This window comes from Zophobas morio, unplaced genomic scaffold (genome assembly GCF_036711695.1).
Source record: "Zophobas morio isolate AGI-343-1 ecotype UQ-CSIRO unplaced genomic scaffold, CSIRO_AGI_Zmor_V1 ptg000044l, whole genome shotgun sequence".
In the NCBI taxonomy this organism is placed as follows: Eukaryota; Metazoa; Arthropoda; class Insecta; order Coleoptera; family Tenebrionidae; genus Zophobas; species Zophobas morio.
Genome location: NW_026972149.1, coordinates 6,112,801 through 6,135,870, shown reverse-complemented (window position 1 = coordinate 6,135,870; position 23,070 = coordinate 6,112,801). Strand labels below are relative to the sequence as shown.

At 34.0% G+C, this 23,070-nt stretch overlaps 2 protein-coding genes across 4 annotated transcripts; one reads left to right on the top strand and one right to left on the bottom strand.

Moving 5' to 3' along the window:
• The first annotated feature begins 3,024 nt into the window (after nt 1-3,024).
• Nucleotides 3,025-3,840, top strand: LOC135141399 (uncharacterized). Of its 2 annotated transcripts, none has more exons than XR_010282380.1 (3): nt 3,025-3,243; nt 3,291-3,615; nt 3,663-3,840. XR_010282380.1 is itself a non-coding variant. In XM_064072462.1 (3 exons), exons 1-3 carry the CDS (start codon nt 3,142-3,144, stop codon nt 3,783-3,785), a joined length of 543 nt encoding a protein of 180 aa, XP_063928532.1. In that variant the 5' UTR covers nt 3,025-3,141; the 3' UTR covers nt 3,786-3,840. The 2 variants fall into 2 exon arrangements, 1 of the variants encoding a protein (XP_063928532.1); XM_064072462.1 differs by having other exon boundaries at nt 3,025-3,236.
• On the bottom strand, nt 3,787-13,832 carry LOC135141397 (E3 ubiquitin-protein ligase KCMF1-like). 2 transcript variants are annotated; one of them, XM_064072460.1, is made up of 6 exons: nt 13,682-13,832; nt 13,520-13,613; nt 13,298-13,465; nt 13,106-13,248; nt 12,830-13,056; nt 3,787-4,981 (listed from the first exon to the last, which is right to left on the bottom strand). In XM_064072460.1, exons 2-6 carry the CDS (start codon nt 13,533-13,535, stop codon nt 4,270-4,272), a joined length of 1,266 nt encoding a protein of 421 aa, XP_063928530.1. In that variant the 5' UTR covers nt 13,536-13,613; nt 13,682-13,832; the 3' UTR covers nt 3,787-4,269. The 2 variants fall into 2 exon arrangements, with proteins under 2 accessions (XP_063928530.1, XP_063928531.1); XM_064072461.1 differs by lacking the exon at nt 13,682-13,832 and having other exon boundaries at nt 3,787-4,972; nt 13,520-13,675.
• Between the last annotated feature and the right edge of the window lie 9,238 nt (nt 13,833-23,070).

The window sequence follows — 23,070 nt, the reverse complement described above, 5'->3', positions numbered from 1 at the left end:
TAGTGGTTATTAATCGTTGTACATTATATTAATAAAACAAGCTGTTATTTTTCATTAATAAATAAACAAAAAAAAAACAACTAAAGAAAAATCCATTAAAGCATAACCAATAGAGAAGATGTTCAAAATTCCTGCCTTGTGCATATAAGTAAGCTCGTAATGTTTCCAAATTTTGATCATTTTTTGTAAAAGTTAGTCATCAGTTCATCACTACTTGATAAGATAAGATTGATTTTGGCAAATGACATACCCTTAAGAAAAGAGAGGGTGGGTGGGCGGGGCTAGTTGCTGGCAAGATAAGACTGATTTTGGCAAATGAGATACCCTCTAGGAGAAGGGAGGGCGGGTGGGTGGGGTACCTTCTAAGATAAAACTGATATTCGCAAATGGCATACCCTTTAAGAAAAGAGAGGGCGGGTGGGCGGGGCTAGTACCTGCTAAGATCCGCTAAGAAATTTAATTAAATTATTATAAGCTGGACAGTAGAGGCTTCATAGCACTTTCAAATTCTTTCCAAACAGGAATACCTAGAACCTCAAGATTCTTTTAACTTTTTCAAAAGAAAAAAAAAACTGGGTCTCAAAATTAACTCAAATACAGGTCAGGTTAGAATTTTCCAAAAACAGAACACAAAAGTCCCCAAAATTGTTTTAAAGAATTTACAAAAAAAAATTCCATGGACTTCAATGGGTGCCCAAAAGTATCCCGAATTAAAAAAAAAAACATGATGGCACACAACTTTTTCAAATTAATAAAAAATAAAACACTAAAAGCTCAAACCAGGGGACCTAAAATTGACTGCGAACATTTTAAACATAGGGTTTTGAAATCTTTGGCAATTTTTGATACGTCAAACATTTTTAACTGCTAAATGGAAAATGGAAGTGGTAATTAAGTAAACTGGCAGAAATATTAACTAAAAGTTTTACTGTTACATAGTTATGGTAATAATGAATGTGTTGATTAGTTGTTAAATGTAGCAAAAGAACCAATTTTAAAATCATTTGACGTCCACCAAATTGTGAAAAGGATTTTTGTACTATTTTTCCCAGATTCACCAGTTGATTGTTAAGAGCGTCCCATTTTCCAGACACCCGGTATCTAGATATAAATATATCATTGTTTAAATCAATACAGATAAGAGCTGTTCTTCCCCTAATTACGCCCCCTTTTTAACTTCAGTGTGGAACGAAGCTGGGGAGAAGAACTGGATTGTCATCTGTGTACTAAAAGGGAAAACAAGATTATATTATAACAGAACTTTAATTTTTGCAAAAGAAAATACTGCTAAAAAAGGTTGTTTTCTGTAAATATAGTATCCTTTTTGGCAAAAATTAGTGTTCTATATTTAAAGCTCCCATTAAAATTCACTAAGGGTTGCTTTTTTTTAGCTTATAGTACAACCCATCAGCGCACAGATGGCGCCTCACTGAACCCCCTTCCCCCAGCCTCGCCCCTCATCCAAATTTTTGATAAAAAGGGGGCGTAACCTAGCATTTGGCTGTTAGAGAGAAGAACAACCCTTGTCTGTATTGATTTAATCGAAGATCTTTCAACAATTCGCCACTAGAACGCTATAAGATACAAATGCATAGAGACCCTAAATAGAGTCTGGCCCATGGAGGAAGGAATATTCCTTCCTCCATGGTCTGGCCAAAGCCGCCATTTTATATCACAATCAAGCGCGCCTTTTTTAAAGTTTGGCGTCAGGTGTGTAATAACCAAAAAAGTAGCAGAAAATTCGGTAACAAAACATTAAATAAATTGTAGGAAAAAATTATTGAATGACCAAAAATTTATTTCATCATCAAAAACAAGGGTGGTCATCAACGAACGAAATATATAAATACAATAATATAGAGTGTTATTCAAAGGTACGTACAAAATAAAATCGGCAATTGTCTCGAAGTATGGGTGCTAAAAGTAAAAAAAAGTTCAGGTAAAAGTGTTCTCCTTTTAGAGATAAAAATGATTAAAATTTATGTCCAAATTCGTTCTACGCCTCTGATAAAAAGATCATCTTTCGTTTCTATAGCAACATTTAGTCTTGACAAAAGTTTTATTGTTACAGTTGCTAGGATTTACTAAAATAAATTAATCTTACCTATTTTTCCTTCAGTAGCGTCTAAAAATGTTGGATAAGGGTTAATTTTCCCCCTATAATTTTGATAACACAAAATAAGTTTTTCAGACTTCTTAGACTTCGCGAAGAACTGTCAATTTCGTTGTACGTACCTTTCAATAACACCCTGTATAAACTACTAGATGGCTTAAAAATTCGTACATCTTATGAAGCAATATAAAAAAATCTTCTTAAGGGGAAATAAGACAAAAAAGTCAATCAATATAAATTTATTCTATTTTACACCATGATGCATTGCCATGCTTTTGCTGTAACGGTGTAATTTACAATTTGTTCTGTTTTTGCAAGAAATTGTTAGCCTAAATAAAATAAATCTATTTATAATTTTATGTCTTAAATGATGGCATCTTAAAATATGGTCCAACCAGTCATGATTTTTGTATTTCTTGTAATTACACAACTCGTAAACACTTTACAACAATATTTGTAATAATTTGGCAGTTGATTCGCATACAATATAAAATCACAACAACACGATAAATGTCACCCTCGTCACAGCTGACAGTTTTAATCGTATCTGCAACCAGACATACCGTTTTCAAACACAATGTGACCAGACTCTCTTATTTAGGGTCTCTACAATTCTAATTTTTAAATTTTCAAATGCGGTGTCGTGGTGCCGCTCTTTTAGTCGGCGGGAATTTTAAAATTTCAAACTCAGAACACCACAAAGTTCCAATCGTGGTGGTAATTTCACCAGTTTTGCTCTTTTGAAGGTCCAGTAAACTCTGCAAAAACGACAACATGAAAGTCACTTAAATTTAACAGACAGCAATTGGTCAAACGTAGAGTTTGTTTCTGTGTGATGCAGAAACGTGAATCTTGTGACCCGTCTAGAGATAAAGGATCTGTGAATAAACAAATGACAGCCAAAATCCCTAATTAATGTCGAATTCGAATGACAGTTGAAAGGGTTATGTTTATTGTGAGAATTCCGTGAAATAAATCTTCTTTGCGCTAAACGGGGCGTAATTTGTCGTTTAGTCCACTATTTGGAAATGGAAGTTGGGCAACATAAGGAAAATCTAACCAAATTGTCGCTGGAAGAACTGGAAGAATTGTACATAAGGCAGACAAATATACTTAAAAACAAGTACAAGGTGATTTTTACAATAAACAATTCACATATATAAATTATGTGTTGCAGGGGACTTGTGAAGCAGTTACCTGATCAGGGTAAGCAGTTGCAAGACAAACTTAATAAAGTTGAAAAAGAGCTAAAGTTGCGTCGAGATTTGAAGGACCTTGAAGGGAATCTGAAAACGTTGTCTATAAGTAGTGAGAAGTCTGAAGTTTTAAAGGAAAAACATATTCAGTATGTGTGTAATATAGAAAAATCGCCTGAGAAAGAACGCTATAAACCGTTTTCCACTCTTGTACATAAGGATGAGAAAAAGGGTGATAAACCCACACAGTTGATACCTTTAGTTGAGTCAATAACGCTGTTAGCAGAACAAGCCACAAAGTTACCTGTGAGTAAATAACTCAATTTTTGCTTTGATTAAAACGTAATTTTCAGATTGGACTAAGCAAAAAAGTCATTGAAGGGACACCACTGAAAGAAGAACCTGAAGCATGTAGTGATAGTGAGGAAAATCAGGAACTGAGTGAGTCTGAATGTGAAGAACTGGAAAAAACCTGAGTGTGATTGAAATTTTCAACAAAACTTTATTTAAATAAATTAACAATTTTTAACATTTTAAGAATATAAGAATTATAAACATTACCTACAGTAGCACGTAGTAATAATGAAAATGGCCTCCGGCCAAACTGAACAAATTTAGTAATATGTCGTTGCTTAAACTTGACTAGAAAATTTTCTATTGCGACGTAAACACAGAGTAATAGACATCAAGAATCAGTCAGTTGACACAATGACACAGTACTAAATTACCAAAAAGAAGACAAATTGACTAAAATGAAAAACTTAGTCGACAAGCCGTGCCCTTACAGGGTGGCCGCTGAGTACTAAATTAAATACGCTCGGGAAGTAAAATCGATCTGCCATGTCTACAATTCACCTGAAGCAGAGTATTCAATTTTATCTGCAATGTTGGACTAAACCAAGTGCAAAAATTGAAAAATAGCAAAATTTCGTTAACAAAATAAACAAAACATTAACTAAACTATCTATCACTGGCGTTTCTTCCATTAGCATTTGGATCAATGCTCGTCCTATTGGCTTCCGCCCGTCTTCTAGCATTCTGAGCATCAGACCTAGCCCTTCCTCTTAAAACCACGTTCCCTTGTCTAAGCGGCCTCGCAGCCATATCCTCGGCCGCCGCCTCAGTCTTGCTCGCCTCGTCATCGCCCTTGAAATCCTCGTCCTTGTCCGGAGATCCGCTATCCCTCCTGCTGCCTCTTCTATGCACCGCCGACGACAAAACCAGCTCCTGCACGAATTGACTTCTATCTTGCCTGCTCAAATCGCTCGTCGACTGCAACGACAGCTCCTCCAGGAGCCCGATCAGCAGGAACTGCGACTGAGGCGAGGGCATCGCGGGCGCGTTGGCTTGCGGCTGCTGGATCAGCACCGGGCTGGGGTTGAGCATCAGCGTGGAAGTTCCGGAATTGGACGAACCGTGCGATTCGCGCAGAGACGTCTGGCTTTGCGTCTGGCGTCTGGGAAAGCGCTCGAGTTGCTGTCGGGCGGCGTTGACTTGCTGACGCTCGAGCTGCAGCTGCATTTGGAGCTGTTGCAGTTGCGTCGGGGTGCTGCTGTTGGTGTTACTGGCGGAACGACGGACGCCTGAGAGTTGGGACAACAACTCGGCGATCGGGTCCACGGTTTCCCTTGATGAGGGGGAGAGCGAAGATAAACCGCCAGAACTGAATACACTGTATATAAAAAACTGTATCAAAGCAACGACGAAGTAGAGTACTGTCCGGTCAAACGGACGCTAACTACAATACATTTCTAGAAAGGAAAAATGTTAAAATCATGGATGTGTGAAGTTAAAAATAAGACGGTCAACACGTGGATAATAAAGATGTACGTCGTTGATTCACCACATTTCGCAATCGTTTAGAAGATTGGACGGAGTTGGTTGCTACAATGTTCACCTAAAGGTCGATTGTGTACATACGTTTCTCTAAACCGATATTTAATTTGACCCAAGTAACCTAATCTGACGACTTTTAAGTTGTTAAGAGCTGTTAATGATCCTGTTATGTAACAAATGACTTAAGTAATTACTACAAAAGAACGGAAAGTTAATAAAATTTTAAAAAAGTGGGACATTGTAATTGACGAAAGTTATTATTGCACGCAAAAGCAGCGACGGTATTAGACCGCTCCGCCTCCTCGCTACAGGCTTCCGTAATCCTGAAACACTTAGTTGACAAGGATTAAAATTGCCTGGTTGGATTACAGAAAATTTCGAATTTGAAACAAGAACTTTTTCTTTAAACCCAACAACATAGTGTTTGTTTAACAATAATGAATACGGTGGATTTTAGATGGGAAGTCGTATTTTTATATTAACTGATCAACCTAATCCAGGAGCAATCAAAAAAGACAATGATTTCAGTCATACATTTCTATTAATGCTCAACGATATAAATATACTTATTTACTGCAATAAAGAGAACACTGTTTTTTCAAAGAAATTAAATTACAATAGATGTTACCGTTGAGAGTTGGCACAAGACAGGTAAAACAGGTTTAAAATGGTAATTTTTTGTAGGAAAGTATCGATTTTGCAATTAAGCTCCGCCCTTTGGTCTGACAACGAATGAAAAATTCATCACAATTGAGCTTGAGATGGATATGGGTGGGGCTTAATATTTGACTTGTTTTTTTTTCTTATTCTCTAGTATTCTTTGAACAACGGATGAGTGGATTTTTTTTAATGAATACAATTACTTTTCTTTGTATTAACACGATTACTTAAGAACATATTTCACATGATAATTTCTCGTAGCAAAACAAGGATTTTAAAATTAAGCACCAACCCTCGGCTTACGCCGAATAAAAGAAATCATCAGAATTGAGATAGGGCGGGTGGGTGGGGCTTATATTTTGCCTTTTTTTTTCTTAATATACATAACCATCATTTCACAACAAGAAACATTGTCAAAATGGTACGTTTTTGGCAAGGAAATATGGATTTTGCAATTATGAGTCGGAGCCTAATCGCAAAATCGATATTTCCTTATAGAATTTTTCCAGTTTAAACATGTTTCAAGTTCCATGTTCCATGAAAAGAAGTCTACACATAGTAAAACAGAAAGCCAAAATATAAGCCCACCCACCCGCCCTATCTCAATTGTGATGATTTTTTTTATTCGCCGTGAATCAAGAGGGCGGAGCTTAACTGCAAAATACTTATTTCGTTACAAGAAATTAAAAACATGCTTTTGAGTACCGTGTTGTTCAAACAATACTATGTTTATTAAGAAAAAAGGGCAAAATATAAAACCCCGCCCACCCACCCCATCTCAATTTTTATGCATAGAAACTTAAAACATGTTTAAAATGGTAAATTTTTGTAAGGAAATATGGATTTTGCAATTAGGCTCCGCCCCTAGGTCTTCCAACGAATGAAAATTTCATTACTATTTAGATCAGGGCTGGTATGGGTGGGACTTAATCTTTGGCTTTAATTTTTTCATAATATATGTACATAGTATTCTTTGAATAACACGATATTCAAATAGTATATTAAAGAACGAGTTTCATAAGGCAAATATTGAGGCACGAATCCAAGTTTATAGAACGAGCGGCGAAGCCGCGAGTTATATAAAGGATGAGTGCCTCAAAGGCCTTATGAACGAGTTATTTATACTATTTTTTCTACCGCACACGTTTTTTCCCAAAATTTAATTGAAATTTGTATTTTTTTTAATGTGGGGACTTTTGTCGTGGTTGGTGATGGGTTGGTTTGACACTAACCACGAAATATTTGAGGTTCGAATTTTCACAACAACTGTAATTCGAATCAATTCGAGTTTTTGTAATTTAAAATTGATTAAAATGTCTTGTGAAGAAGTTACGCGTCCGGAAATATGGGAAATTTTAAGTTTACATTTGCCACTGACATTCACCTGACATTTCTCGTCATGGCTACCAATCTTACCGATCTAAATTACACCAGATCTATTAAAGAACGCCTTTCCGCTATTAACGAACTGCTGTGACGTCATTTGCGTGCGTTAATAGCTCTATTAGAAAACCAAAAAAGGTGGGCTGCAGAAAAAACATGTTTTACGTGGTAATTTCTTGTAGAAAAATTATAAGGATTTTGCAATTAATTTCCGTTCCTTTGGATATCGACGACTAAAAAAGAATCATCACAATTGAGTTCGGGTGGGTGGGCGGGGCTTATATTTTGACTTTTTTCTTAATATATGTAGTCGTCTTTTCAGAACAAGAAACTTAGAACATGATCAAAATTATATATTTTTGCACGAAAATATGGATTTTGCACTTATGAGACTAATTGCAAAATCGAGATTTCCTTATACAAATTTGCCATTTTAAATATGTTTTAAGGTTCGTGTTGTGAAAAGAAGTGTACACATATTTAAATCAAAAAGGTAAAGAATAAGCCCGCCCACCCATCCTATCTCAATTGTGATGATTTTTTTTATTCGGCGTGAACCAAAGAGGCGGAGCTTAACTGCAAAATACTTATTTCTTTACAAAAAATTAAAAACATGTTATTGAGTATCGTGTTGTTCAAAGAATACTATGCATATTATGAAAAATATATCTCTATTGTTTTATTTTTTATTTTCTATTAGAAGGTAAATGGTGGGATACATATTTTGTTTTTTTTTTTCTATTGTACTATTCCTAGAATTGATAGTTTATTTATTTAATGTAATGTAATTTACTTTACTTTACTTTTCTTTTTATTTGGTATGCCAGACGTGCTTTTTATTTTTATTTTTTGGTATATAGGTATTACTATTTTTGTGTTCTTTTTTTTTGATTTTGTATTATTGGAAATTATCCAGTAAGTGGAATATTTGTTCTGTTGGACAATAAATTATATTATTATTATTATTAAAAAAGAAGGCAAAATATAAACCCCACCCACCCCATCTCAATTCTGATGACTTTTTTTTTATTCTTAGAAACTTGAAACACGTTTAAAATGGTAAATTTTTCTAAGGAAATATGGATTTTACAATTTGGCTCCAACACAACGAATGAAAAATTCATTACTTTTTAGATCACGGCAGGTATGGGTGGGGCTTAATCTTTGCCTTTAATTTTTTCTTAATATATCTACACAGTGTTCTTTCAATAACACGATACTCAAAAACATGTCTTAAGGTACATGGTCATTTCTTGTAGAAAAATAATTAAGATCTTGGAATTAATTTCCGCCCGTTTGGCTCTCGAAGATTAAAAAAAAATCATCACAATAGAGATCGGGTGGGTGGGCGGGGCGTATATTTTGTCTTTTCTTCTTAATATACGTAGTCGTCTTTTCAGAGCAAGAAACATAAAACATGTTTAAAATGGTAAATTCTTGTAGACAAATATGGACCTGGCAATTAAACCCCGCCCCTCGATCTGACGACGAATGAAAAATTCATCACAATTGAGATCTAGACGGATGGGTGGGGCTTCACTTTTGGTTTTCTTTTTTAATTAATACATTTAGTTTTCTTTGTATAACACGATTAATTAAGAACGTATTTCACATGGTAATTCCTCGTAGAAAAATAAGGATTTTATAATTAAGCTCCGTCCCTCGGCTTACGACGAATAAGAAAAATCATCAGAATTGAGATAGGGCGGGTGGGCGGGGCTTATGTTTTGCCTCTTTTTTCTTAATATACATTGCCATCTTTTCACAACAAGAAACTTAAAACATTTCCTTATACAAATTTTCGATGTTTAAAGCATGTTCTAAGTTTCATCTTGTGAAAAGACGTCTACACATATTAAAATAGAAAGGCAAAATGTAAGCCCGCCCACCCGCCCTATCGCAATTGTGATGTTTTTTTTTATTCGTCGTGAATCAATGGGGGCGGAGCTTAACTGCAAAATACTTATTTCTTTACAAAAAATTAAAAACATGTTATTGATTATCGTGTTGTTCAAAGAATACGATGTATATTAAGAAAAGAAGGCAAAATATAAACCCCACCCACCCACCCCATCTCAATTCTGATGATTTTTTTTATTCTTAGGAACTTGAACCACGTTTAAAGTTGTAAATTTTTGTAAGGGAATATGGATTTTACAATTAGGCTCCGCCTCTAGGTCTCACAACGAATGAAAAATTCATCACAATTGAGCTTGGGATGGATATAGGTGGGGCTTAATTTTGGCCTGTTTTTTCTTAATACACATTGTATTTTTTTAACAACACGATATTCAAAAACATGTTTTTTATTTCGTGTAGAGAAATAAGGATTTTGCAATTAAGCTCCGCCTCCTTGGCTTACCACGAATAAAAAAGTCATCACAATTGAGACAGGGCGGGTGGGCGGGGTTTCTTTTTTGGTTTTCTTTTTTAATTAACACATTTAGTTTTCTTTGTTTAACACGACTACTTAAGAACATATTTCACGTGGTAATTTCTCGTAGCAAAATAACGATTTTACAATTAAGCTCCGCCCCTCGGCTTACGACGAATAAAAAAAAACATCGACTTTTTTATGCTTAGAAACTTAAAACACGTTTAAAGTGGTGATTTTTGTTTAAGGCAATATGGATTTTGCAATTAGGCTCCGCCCCTAGGTCTGCCAACGAATGAAAACTTCATTACTATTTAGATCACAGCAGGTATGGGTGGGGCCTAATCTTTGCTTTAATTTTTTCTTAATATATGTACATAGTATTCTTTCAATAACACGATACTCAAAAACATGTCTTACATGGTAATTTCTTGTAGAAAAATAATAAAGATCTTGGAATTAATTTCCTCGAAGATTAAAAAAAAATCATCACAATTGAGTTTGGGTGGGTGGGCGGGGCGTATATTTTGCCTTTTTTCTTAATATACGTAGTCGTCTTTTCAGAACAAGAAACATAAAACATGTTTAAAATGGTAAATGCTTGTAGACAAATATGGACCTTAAACCCCGCCCCTCGATCTGACGACGAATGAAAAATTCATCACGATTGAGATCGAGACGGATGGGTGGGGCTTGTCGTTTGGTTTTCTTTTTTAATTAATACATTTCGTTTTCTTTGTATAACACGATTAATTAAGAACATAATTCACATGGTAATTCCTCGTAGAAAAATACGGATTTTATAATTAAGCTCCGTCCCTCGGCTTATGACGAATAAAAAAAAATCATCAGAATTGAGATAGGGCGGGTGGGCGGGGCTTATGTTTTGCCTCTTTTTTCTTAATATGCATTGCCATCTTTTCACAACAAGGAACTTAAAACATTTGCTTATACAAATTTTCGATGCTTAAAGCATGTTCTAAGTTTCATCTTGTGAAAAGAAGTCTACACATATTAGAACATAAAGGCAAAATTAAAAACATGTTATTGAGTATCGCGTTGTTCAAAGAATACTATGCATATTAAGAAAAGAAGGCAAAATATAAACCCCACCCACCCACCCCATCTCAATTCTGATGATTTCTTTTATTCTTAGAAACTTGAAACACGTTTAAAATGGTAAATTTTTGTAAGGAAATATGGATTTTACAATTAGGCTCCGCCTCTAGGTCTGACAACGAATGAAAAATTCATCACAATTGAGCTTGGGATGGATATGGGTGGGGCCTAATTTTTGGACTGTTTTTTTTTAATATACATAATATTTTTTTAACAACACGATGCTCAAAAACATGTTTTTTATTTCTTGTAGATTTTGCAATTAAGCTCCGCCCCCTTGGCTTACCACGAATAAAAAAGTCATCACAATTGAGACAGGGCGGGTGGGCGGGGTTTCTTTTTTGGTTTTCTTTTTTAATTAATACATTGAGGGCCGGTTTATAGAAGCGCGAGTTAAATATTTAATCCTCGATTAATTTAACACTGGATTAAAATGTGGAATGGGAGCTCGTGATTGGTTAAAACCTGCACGTCGCCTAGCAACGAACCTCAATTAAAAGTTAATCGCGAATTAACTTTAACTTCGGTTTCTATAAACCAGGTCTTAGTTTTCTTTGTTTAACACGACTACTTAAGAACATATTTCACATGGTAATTTCTCGTGGCAAAATAAGGATTTTACAATTAAGCTCCGCCCCTCGGCTTACGACGAATAAAAAAAAAACATCAGAATTGAGATAGGGCGGGTGGGTGGGGCTTATATTTTGCCTTTTTTTTCTTAATATACATTGTCATCTTTTCACAACAAGAAACTTAGAACATGATCAAAATTATATATTTTTGCACGAAAATATAGATTTTGCACTTATGGGGCGGAGACTAATTGCAAAATCGATATCTCCTTATACAAATTTGCCATTTTAAATATGTTTTAAGTTTCGTGTTGTGAAAAGAAGTGTACACATATTTAAATCAAAAAAGTAAAGAGTAAGCCCGCCCACCCACCCTATCTCAATTGTGATGATTTTTTTTATTCGCCGTGAACCAAGGGGACAGAACTTAACTACAAAATACTTATTTATTTACAAGAAACTAAAAACATGTTCTTGGGTAAAGTGTTGTTCAAAGAAAACAATGTATTTTAAGAAAAGAAGGCAAAATATAAACCCCGCCCACCCACCCCATCTTAATTGTGATGATTTTTTTAATGCATAGAAACTCGAAACACGTTTAAAATATGTAGTAAATTTTTGTAACACGATACTCAAAATATGTTTTTAATTTCTTGTAACGAAATAAGTATTTTGCAGTTAGGGTTGGCTCACAACGAATAAAAAAAATCGTTACAATAGAGATAGGGTGGGTGGGCGGGGCTACATTTTGCCTTTTCTTCTTGGTATGTGTAGACTTATTTCGCCAACAAGAAAAATTTAAAACATGTCTAAAATGGTAATGTTTGTAGCAATCAACTTAAATCTGCCACTTTTCTTCTACAACCCCTTTTAATAAGGTAAAAGTTGAACATTAAAGTTACTATCAACGGCAACTTGGTAACGGAGTTTATAAATAACAATTTTCAACTCTAAAAGCAAAGTCAGTGGAAACTTCAACGTCAACAACAAGTTTAGTTAACTTCGATGTTTATACGTTGAAGGAGTTCGACGATTAAGCGCGTATAAAAGTACTAGTTTCTTAAAATTCATATTCAAAAATACTGAAATACTTTAATTTTTAAGCGCAATTTAAAATTATCATCAAACAATCCTCTCCAACATATTGATGACGTCATGAGCACTATTCTACATTAGATTTCACGTATTCATGACGTCATCCAAAAGTATCAGTACTTCATAAATCTTAACTGCTTGTGTTGCAATAAATAATAATGATCTATTTTCTCATTCATTAAGCATATTAAAACTAATATATCTGCCCCTGCCAAAAAATTTAAAAAATTTAATATGAAAGTAGTAGCTAAACATTAAAAACAATTTCCACAAATAAAAGTGCAACAGCTCTTAACAACCTTATTCAATTACACCAACTAATGACAAATCAAATGACTATCTAATGAGTCATAAATGCATAATGCAAAATTTATCAGCAACCAAAGAAGTACATATTTAATACAATCTGCCAACATTTTCATTCATTTTAACACTTTTAATCTAGTTCACACAGTATTTTTTTTTGTGGGAAGATAAATACCTAAAATGCATGTTGGATCGTCGCGGCCTCAGTGCCGCCGCCCCTCTGCCCATATGGGTAGCGTTGTGAGGAATGCGCCTCACATTATGACGGGTCCCCACAGGTTCATCTAAAAACGAAATTAAATCTCTAGGACCAGTCCTATGTTCTAAAGTAAGATGTCCGGCAAAATCATCAGTCATTAAGTTAGGATCTCCACCAGGCATGGCGGCACACAATGGACAAACCTGGAAATAGTAAAATAACGTGATATAAAAATAATCGGCGGTTACATACGACTTCAAATGAAGTATCAACGTGATCTGTAGATACATGTTCTTGCAAAGTTACATCTGTAAAACCCATACGCGAACAATAGGGGCAAGTGTAGGACTGGGGTAGTTCGAGACTTGTTAGTGCCTCTCCACCGTAAAAGAAATCTAGAAAACCTCACGTATTAATGGGAACGTTAAAAAAGTACGACATTACCAAAATCAGCTCTAGTAATGATGCACTGCATGGGATGGTCTGTCGTATGTCTCGTATTAGTAGCTCCTCCTTCGTAACATGCTGCACACAAGTCATAATCGTAGCAAATCAAGCACTTGTACCGTCGCCCCCTAAAGTTTCCAATCAAACAAGAATCACAGCTCACACCTACAATAAAATCGGGATTGATTGCATTGATGTGCTATCAAAAAAATTATGTACCTTCATGACGACTCATGGCAGAATCGAGTTCTTCGTTTCCCTCAATCTTCTCGGTATTTTACATGTACTGGTGAAGAATAAGTTAATTATTCTACTGAAATGTGAGAATAACAATCACACCGGATTAGTTGGAAAAAACAAGCTGGTAATTGACAGACTCACTGTTTTACCGACCCGGCGAACCGGCCATTACAATCAGGACAAGAATCAGGAGCTCTCCCAAAAAAGCACAAAAAAGTTAAAAAGACGCGGGAAATTTAAACTCGTTTGTCAAAAATGAACGAATTGTCAACTCTAGCATTTAACAATGGTTAAGATGGGTTTATCCTACAATATAGTAAATTTATATCGTTTAATGTAATGTGTAGTAGACATATTTACGTCACAACACTTAAGCCACGCCTCTGTTTGTTTTTACACCAATCATGTCACTACTAAGTAGTCGATTAAGTTGGTTTATAATGATAATTTAAATTTAACTGAGTCATTTATGATAAGAATGATTTAAGTGTGATTTATAAACTTGCTGTTCTCGTTGATGGTAACTTTGATTTTCAACTTTGCCGTTTTTAACGGGGTTGTAGAAAAAAGTGGAGGATTTAAGTTGATTACTACAAAAGTTTACCATGTTTTAAGTTTCTTATTGTCGATATAAGTCTACACATATTAAGAAAAAAAAAGTCAAAATGTGACCCCGCCCACCCGCCCTGTCTCATTTGTGATGATTTTTGTTATTCGTCGTGAGCCAAGGGGGTGGAGCTAACTGCAAAATCCTTATTTCTCTACGAGAAATTGAAAACATGTTTTTGAGTATCGTGTTGTTTAAAGTTTAAAGAATACTATGTATATTAAGAAAAAAATAAAGCCAAAGATGAGGCCCCATCCATACCCGCCCCGATCTCAATTCTTAATTGTGATATTTTTTTCCATTCGTTCTCAGATCGAGGGGCGGGGTTTAATTGCAAGATCCATATTTGTCTCGAAGAATTTACCATTTTAAATATGTTTTAAGTTTCTTGTTCTGAAAAGACGACTACGGATATTAAGAAAAAAAGACAAAATATATGATTGAGATAGGGCGGGTGGGTGGGCTTATATTTTGGCTTTCTGTTTTACTATGTGTAGACTTCTTTTCACAACATGGAACTTGAAACATGTTTAAACTGGAAAAATTCTATAAGGAAATATCGATTTTGCGATTAGGCTCCGACCCATAATTGCAAAATCCATATTTCCTTGCTAAAAACGTACCATTTTAACAATGTTCTAAGTTTCTTGTTGTGAAAAGATGGTTATGTATATTAAGAAAAAAAAAAGGCAAAATATAAGCCCCGCCCACCCACCCTATCACAATTTTTTTTTGTTTTTTTTATTAGTCGTAAGCCGAGGGGCGGTATTTCATTGTAAAATCCCTTTTCTACTCGAAATTACCGTGAAATATGTTCTTTAGTAATCGTGTTATACAAAGAAAACTAAATGTATTAATTAAACAAGAAAACCAAAAGAGAAGTCCCACCCATCCGTCTCGATCGCAATCGTGATGAATTTTTCATTCGTTGTCAGATCGAGGGGCGGGGTTTAATTGCCAGATCCATATTTGTCTGCAAGCATTTACCATTTTAAAAATGTTTTAAGTTTCTTGTTCTGAAAAGACGACTACGTATATTAAGAAAAAATGCAAAATATACGCCCCGCCCACCCACCCAATTTTAATTGTGATCATTTTTTTTTAATCGTCGACAGCTAAAAGGTGGAAATTAATTCCAAAATCCTTATTATTTTTTTACAAGAAATTACCATGTGAGACATGTATTTGAATATCGTGTTATTGAAAAAATACTATGTACATATATTAAGAAAAAATTAAAGGCAAAGATGTAAATAGTAATGAAGTTTTCATTCGTTGGCAGACCTAGGGGCGGAGCCTAATTGCAAAATCCATATTTCCTTACAAAAATTTACCATTTTAAACATGTTTTAAGTTTCTATGCATAAAAAAATCGTCACAATTGAGATAGGGTGGGTGGGCGGGGTTTTATATTTTGCCTTTTTTTCTTAATATACATAGTATTCTTTGAACAACACGATCCTCAAAAACATGTTTTTAATTTCTTGTAAAGAAATAAGTATTTTGCAGTTATTGATATGCAGTTGATTCACGGCGGATAAAAAAAAAGTCATCACAATTGAGATAGGGCGGGTGGGTGGGGCTTATATTTTGGCTTTCTGTTTTACTATGTGTGACTTCTTTTCACAACATGAAACTTGAAACATGTTTAAAATGGAAAATTTCTATAAAGAACTATCGATTTTGCAATTAGGCTTCGACCCATAATTGCAAAAACCATATTTCCTTACAAAAACGTACCCTTTTAACCATGTTCTAAGTTTCTTGTTGTGAAAATATGGTTATGTATATTAAGAAAAAAAAAAGGCAAAAAATAAGCCCCGCCCACCCGCCCCATGTCAATTCTGATGATTTTTTTATTCGTCGTTGGCCAAGGGGCGGTATTTAATTGTAAAATCCTTTTTCTACCCGAAATTACCGTGAAATATGTTCTTAAGTAATCGTGTTATACAAAGAAAACTAAATGTATTAATTAAAAAAGAAAACCAAAAGACAAGCCCCACCCATTCGTCTCGATCTCAATCGTGATGAATTTTTCATTCGTTGTCAGATCGAAGGGTGGAGCGTAATTGCAAAATGGATATTTCCCTAAACAAATTTACCATTTTAGACATATTTTAAGTTTCGTGTTGTCTAAACGGTATCGGTACATCTCTACGTGTACGCACGCATATTTTTGTCGCTGACATTTTTATCGATATCATTGAAATTATTATTGATTTTTACTGGTATTGTTGTGATTTAAGTAATAAATATGTCTATGTGTACGGTTTGTGGAAAGAAAACAAGAAACACGGATTGTGTGGCATGTGACATCTGCAGAAAATTGGTCCATACTGGATGTTCTGGATTAGCAGCGATTGAAATTGAATGTGTACGTTCTAATTCTCGAAAAATCCATTATTTCTGTGATAATTGTGATGTAGTAACAACAATTAATAAATTGAAAACCGAGTTGGATTCACTAAAAACTCAGCTAGAGGAAGTGAAAAATAACCAAGGTAAGGTGCCATTACCTGATAAAGACATTTTATCGACTGAAGAAGTAATCAATGAGGTTGAGGAAAGAAATCGTCGATCATACAATTTAATTCTTTTTAATTTACCAGAATCAGAGGAAAACACTCAAATTAAACGAGATGAAGATGACATGAGTCGTGTTAAGAAAACAATCTTTTCCAATTGTAATGAGAATGAAAATAATATAAAAATTATGTCTTGTGGTCGATTAGGTATGTTTAGGAATGATAAAATACGCCCAATGAGAATCTCGTTTGCAACTCCTCAGCATGCATATGAAGTCCTAAGAACTTATAATCGTAAAAATCAGTTGTACCTTAATAGAGATTTAACGAAGCGTCAGCAGAATCAATGCTTTTTAATAAGAACTGAATTTAGAAATCGCAAAAAAGATGGTGAAACTGGCATAGTTTTAAAATATTCAAACGGAGTGCCGAAAATTCAAAAGATTGAGATAAAAAACGCTTAGGATCCCAACAGACTTCTACGACACCTCTGCAAAAATCAAGTTATATATTCAATATATTTTATCAAAATGTTAGGGGTCTAAATACTAAAATAAGTAACTTCTATACTAATGTATGTACCATTGATGAAGAAATTGTAGTCTTAACAGAGACATGGTTAACCAGTGGCGTGTTGTCTAGTGAACTATTTCCAAGTTATTTTAATGTAGTTCGAGATGACAGATTATGTGGAAGAGGTGGCGGGGTTTTGATTGCAGTAAACGACAAATTTGCTATTAAGAAACTAGATGTTATATCACCTATTCCACAAATTGAAATAGTGGCAGCCAAAATTTCAATCAAAAAATCAAATATAACGGTGGTCGCAATTTATATTCCGCCATCACAGCAAACTGGGAACTACATACAAATTTTTGAACACCTTGAGAATCACTTGGATTTCTCGAACCCGTTAATTATTTTGGGCGATTTCAATATCTCTGAATACGCTGAATGTGTGAGAGAAATGAAGACATCTAATTTATTCAACCTTTATAGTAACTTTATTTCTTTAAATAGTATTAGGCAACACAACAGAATTACTAATACATATACAAGGATATTAGACCTTTTTTTGTCAACTGATCATTTCAATGTTGTTTGCCAGCAAAGTCAGTTTCCTTTAGTACCAGAGGATCCACATCATCCTGCATTAAATTCGTCTGTTTCACTAAGTCTTCAAGAAAATATTTCTGTTAAACAAAAATCAGAAGTCATCAAATTTAACTTCTATAAAGCCAACTTGCAAGATCTATATGCGGCTGTATCGTCAGTTGAATGGTCATTTATTGAAAGCATCGAGGATGTGGATGTTGCGTGTGATTATCTTTATAAAATAATCTTTGATTTATTCGATCAACATGTACCCAAATGTAGTGTTAATACTAAACGTGCTAAATACCCTGCGTGGTTCACTAAATCTATCATTGATAAAATAAATGAAAAGAAGAAACACTGGAATTTGTATAGGAAAAACAAAGGGTTGTATCATATTAATAAAGTAAAAAATCTTAGACGTGCCATCTGTAGTGAAAGTCGTAATGAATATTTGCGATTTGTAAACAACAGTGAAAACTCCATCAAATATGATCCAAAAAAGTTTTGGTCGTTTGTGAAAACTAAAACAAAATCTCACGTGACTTTAAACGAAATGACATATGGTGACGATGTTGTGTCCTCTCCACAAGAGATTGTCAACGCTTTCGCTTACAATTTTTCCACCGTTTTCTGTGATAACAACGTTCCTGGATGTGATAATAATAGTGATATGAATACTAACATTTGTGATATTTGTGGTGATAACAACTGTGTCTCTATCTCGCTTCAAAAAGTTTGTAATATTACCTCTGTTTTGCATTTATTTTCTATTAATGATGATGATATTCTGAAAGCAGCAAAAAAACTTAAACCTAATTTAGTATCTGGCCCTGATGGTATACCTGCGTTTTTTGTAGTTGATTGCATTAGATGTTTATTAATACCCCTTAAATATATTTTTAATTTAGTGTTAAAATCATCCACATATCCATACAAGTGGAAATTGTCAAAAGTGTGTCCAATTTTTAAGTCAGGCGATAAATCAAGTGTTAAAAATTATAGACCCATAGCGCTTTTGTCAAACTTTTCCAAATTATTTGAAACTATATTTTCTAATGTAATATATTCACATGTTATAAATTACATTGTCCCACAACAACATGGTTTTGTCAAAGGGAAGTCAACCACCACTAATTTATATGAATTCACGCAATTTGTGTCATCAGCTTTAGATAATAACTTCCAAGTAGATGTGATATATACTGATTTGACAAAAGCGTTTGATAGGGTGAATCATTGCGTGCTTTTAAAAAAACTTGAAATGTTTGGATTTTGTAATGATTTGTTGTTATTATTGAGGTCAATGATTATTGGGAGAAAACAATATGTTGAGTATGGTGGATGTAAGTCTTTTGAAATAGAAGTAAATAGTGGAGTGGCACAAGGCTCCAATTTAGGTCCTCTGCTTTTTACCATATTTTTTAATGATGTCGTAACGAATCTTCAAACAAAAAGTTTTATTTATGCAGATGATCTAAAGATAGTAAATATAATAAAGTCTGTTCATGATTGTCTGAAGTTGCAATCAAGTTTAGATAGTTTCATTACTTGGTGTCATAATAATAAATTTGATGTTAACATTGACAAGTGCAAAATTATGAGAATAACAAGAAAGGTAGATAAATTGAACTTTTATTATAACATAAATGGCTTGCCGCTACAAGTGTGTAATGAATTTAAGGATCTAGGTGTAATATTTGATTCTGCGTTGTCTTTTGTACCGCACATCGAACATATCGTGAACAGTTCTCTTAAAAATTTAGGTTTTATATTTAGAAATGGAGCGGATTTTAAAGATATATTTAGTTTTAAACTGTTGTTTTATGCGTTAGTTCGAAGTAAGCTTGAGTATTGTTGTGTAGTTTGGGCACCACATTATAAAATTTATATTAATCTTATTGAAAATGTGTTGCGAAAATTTTGTAAATTTATTTATTTTAAGATGTATGGTTCATATCCGCCTCAACACTGTGCATCAGAAGCGTTATATAATATAGTTGACGAATGTTTCCTCTATGCGCGGAGAAATGTAGCCTGTGTAACCTTTATGCAAAAACTAATAAGTGGCAAAATTTTCTGTCCATCAATATTACAAAATATTCAGTTTATTTGCCCCCGTGTAAACTGTCGTACGCCCACAACATTTTATTATCAGGTGCCTAGTACATTCCATCATTTCAATAGCCCGCTTATGAGATGTTTGAGATTGTGTAATTGTTTAATAAATCATAATGTAGACATATTTTATGATAATTTTAGTAACACAAAATATAAAGCAAAACTAACTGCTATTTGTTACAACTTTAATATGATTTAAGGTTCGCTGTGATCTAATTTGCTTTCCCTTTTCATTTATATTTTTCTATTTTGTTAGGTTCTTTTAGATACAATTTTAATAATGTTAGTGTATTAAGTTTCCACCATAGACAATGTAGTCTGTTGGAAATAAATCCTTATTATTATTATTATTATTATTATTAAATAAGTCTACACATATTAAGAAAACAAAAGACAAAATGTATCTCCGCCCACCCACCCTATCTCAATTCTGATGATTTTTTTATTCATCGTGAGCCAAGAAAGCGGAGCTTAACTGCAAAATCCACATTTCCTTACAAAATTTACCATTTTAGATATGTTTTAAGTTTCATGTTGTTAAAAGAAGTCTACACATATTTAAACAAAATAGCAAAATATAAATCCGCCCACCCGCCCTATCTCTATTGTGATGATTTTTTTAATCGTCAAGAGCCAAAGGAGCGGAATTTAATAATTGCACAATCCTTATTATTTCTCTACAAGAAATTACCATGTAAGACATGTTTTTGACTATCGTGCCATTCAAAGAATACTGTGCACATACATATGTATTAAGAAAAAATTAAAGCCATAGATTAAGTTCCACCCATACCTGCCCTGATCTAAATAGTAATGAAGTTTTCATTCGTTGGCCGACCTAGGGGCGGAGCCTAATTGTAAAATCCATAGTTCTTAAAAAAAAATTACCATTTTAAACATGTTATAAGTTTCTATGCATAAAAAAATCGTCACAATTGAGATGGGGTGGGTAGGTGGGGTTTATATTTTGCCTTTTTTTCTTAATATACATAGAATTCTTTGAACACCAGATACTTAAAAACATATTTTTAATTTCTTGTAAACAAATAAGTATTTTGCAGTTAAGCTCTGCCCTCTTGGTGCACGGCGAATAAAAAAAAATCCTCACAATTGAGATAGGGCGGGTGGGCGGGCTTACATTTTGTCTTTTACTTTAACTATGTGTAGACTCCCTTTCAAAGCATGAAACTTGAAACATGGTTAAAATGGAATATTTCTATAAGGAAATATCGATTTTGCAATTAGACTCAGCTCAAAATTGCAAAATCCATGTCTCAATTCTGATGATTTTTTTATTCGTCGTAAGCCCCGACGGGCGGAGCTTAATCCTTATTTTTCTACGAGAAATTACCATATGAAATATGTTCTTAAGTAATCGTGTTATACAAAGAAAACTAAATGTATTAATTAAAAAAGAAAACCCACCCAACCGTCTCGACGTCCAATCGTGATGAATTTTTCATTCGTTGTCAGACAGAGGGGCGGAGCGTAATTGTAAAATCTATATTTTCTTACAAAAATTTACCATTTTCAACATGTTGTGAAAATAAGACTACACATATTAAGAAAAAATGTAAGTCCTTGTAATAAAATACTCATAATCGGTTTTTGAAATTCTGCAGGCGTTTCAGCAAGGTAAACTTTTGGTCAAAATTTAGTTGTTCATCCCCCCTAAAAGTTAATGACGTCAAAATTTTACCGAATAGATCCTGTTGAAAAACGCAAAGTATGATGAGTCTATACTTGTGATTTGTCATTGCCTTGCATATAGAGGTGATTCAAAAAAAATAATGAAAATAATCAAAATATATCTATATCTAACCACCCGACCCCTTTTTTCCATTAGATAAAATAAATTTTATAAAATTAATCACCCTCTAATTTTTTATTGATCAAATTAAGAGTGAGTCACCCCATTTTCTCAAATATGTGAGAATACGCACGTCAGTATTTAATAATGATAATGTTAAAATAAAAATTACACATTTTGTTCGCTTGTGGCTTAATTAATAATTTTAATCCCCTGTTTGGAATCGACAAACGTGACATTCTTCCGATGTATAAAACATAAACACTTCAAGTTATTGCTGAGACCTTATTTTGACTTATTGAGGGTAAGCTAAGGAAGCTAGTACCTTATAAGATAAAACTGATTTTGGCAGATGACATACCTTCTATGAAAACGGAGGGTGGGTGGGTGGGGCTAGTACCTGCTACGATAAAACTGATTTTGGCAAATGATATATCCTCTAAGAAAAGCCGCCCTTCATTTTCTTAGAGGATATGTCAATTGCCAAAATCAGTATTATCTTAACAAATATTATTTCAACTGCAACATCAACGGATGATATAAACGACGCTTACCTTCGTTGCGTATTTATCTTACAACGGCAACGTCAACGGTGAACGGCAACGTCAGCTCCAAGTTTAAAAATCGACATTTACTCTGTATTTGTAGCTTAAATCGATTACTTAGAAATGTTGCACACTCTTTTTTTTAAATCTCTTATCAATTAATTATCACTTTTTAGAATTACTTATATACTTATACAGGATGACTCAAAAAAAATATGAATGATGCAATATGATCTAAGGACGCAATCTATTTGATTGATTAATTTTGTTTTGGAAATACTCACTTGAAACATAAGCATAGTATGCTTCTTTATCTATACTCTAGCAGTCACGCAGTTTTTTATTTTAACTTATAGGAGTTGTCATAAAAAAAATAAATTTCGCCAGACTTAAGTTTATAGTGTTCCGAAGAAACTGCATTTTTTTGTCTGTACTTCACAGGTGAAGAACAATTTTTAGTATTCGCCGTCGATCTCATTAAAAGTCATCCGCTGCTTTGTCTGTCCATCCCTACCGAAATTTTGATGACGTCGCCTCAATAATTTGTAATTCTAGAATTAAACGTTTATTTGCATTTAGTACGCCACTGAAATATTAGTTATTTTGTAATAACACTAGAGTAATTTAAATTTACTGATTCCAGTTTCTGTTTTTGTTAAAATGTGTGAATGTCTAAAACGGACTGTGAAACGGTGGACCGCAAACCCAGTGAACGTTAATCCTCAGTGTTTCCTGTTTTCCTGTCTATACTTTTCGCGAATTGAATACCGACCTCGGGACTGGAGGCACAGCCAGCAATGACGTTTAAGCGTGACGTCATTTTATAT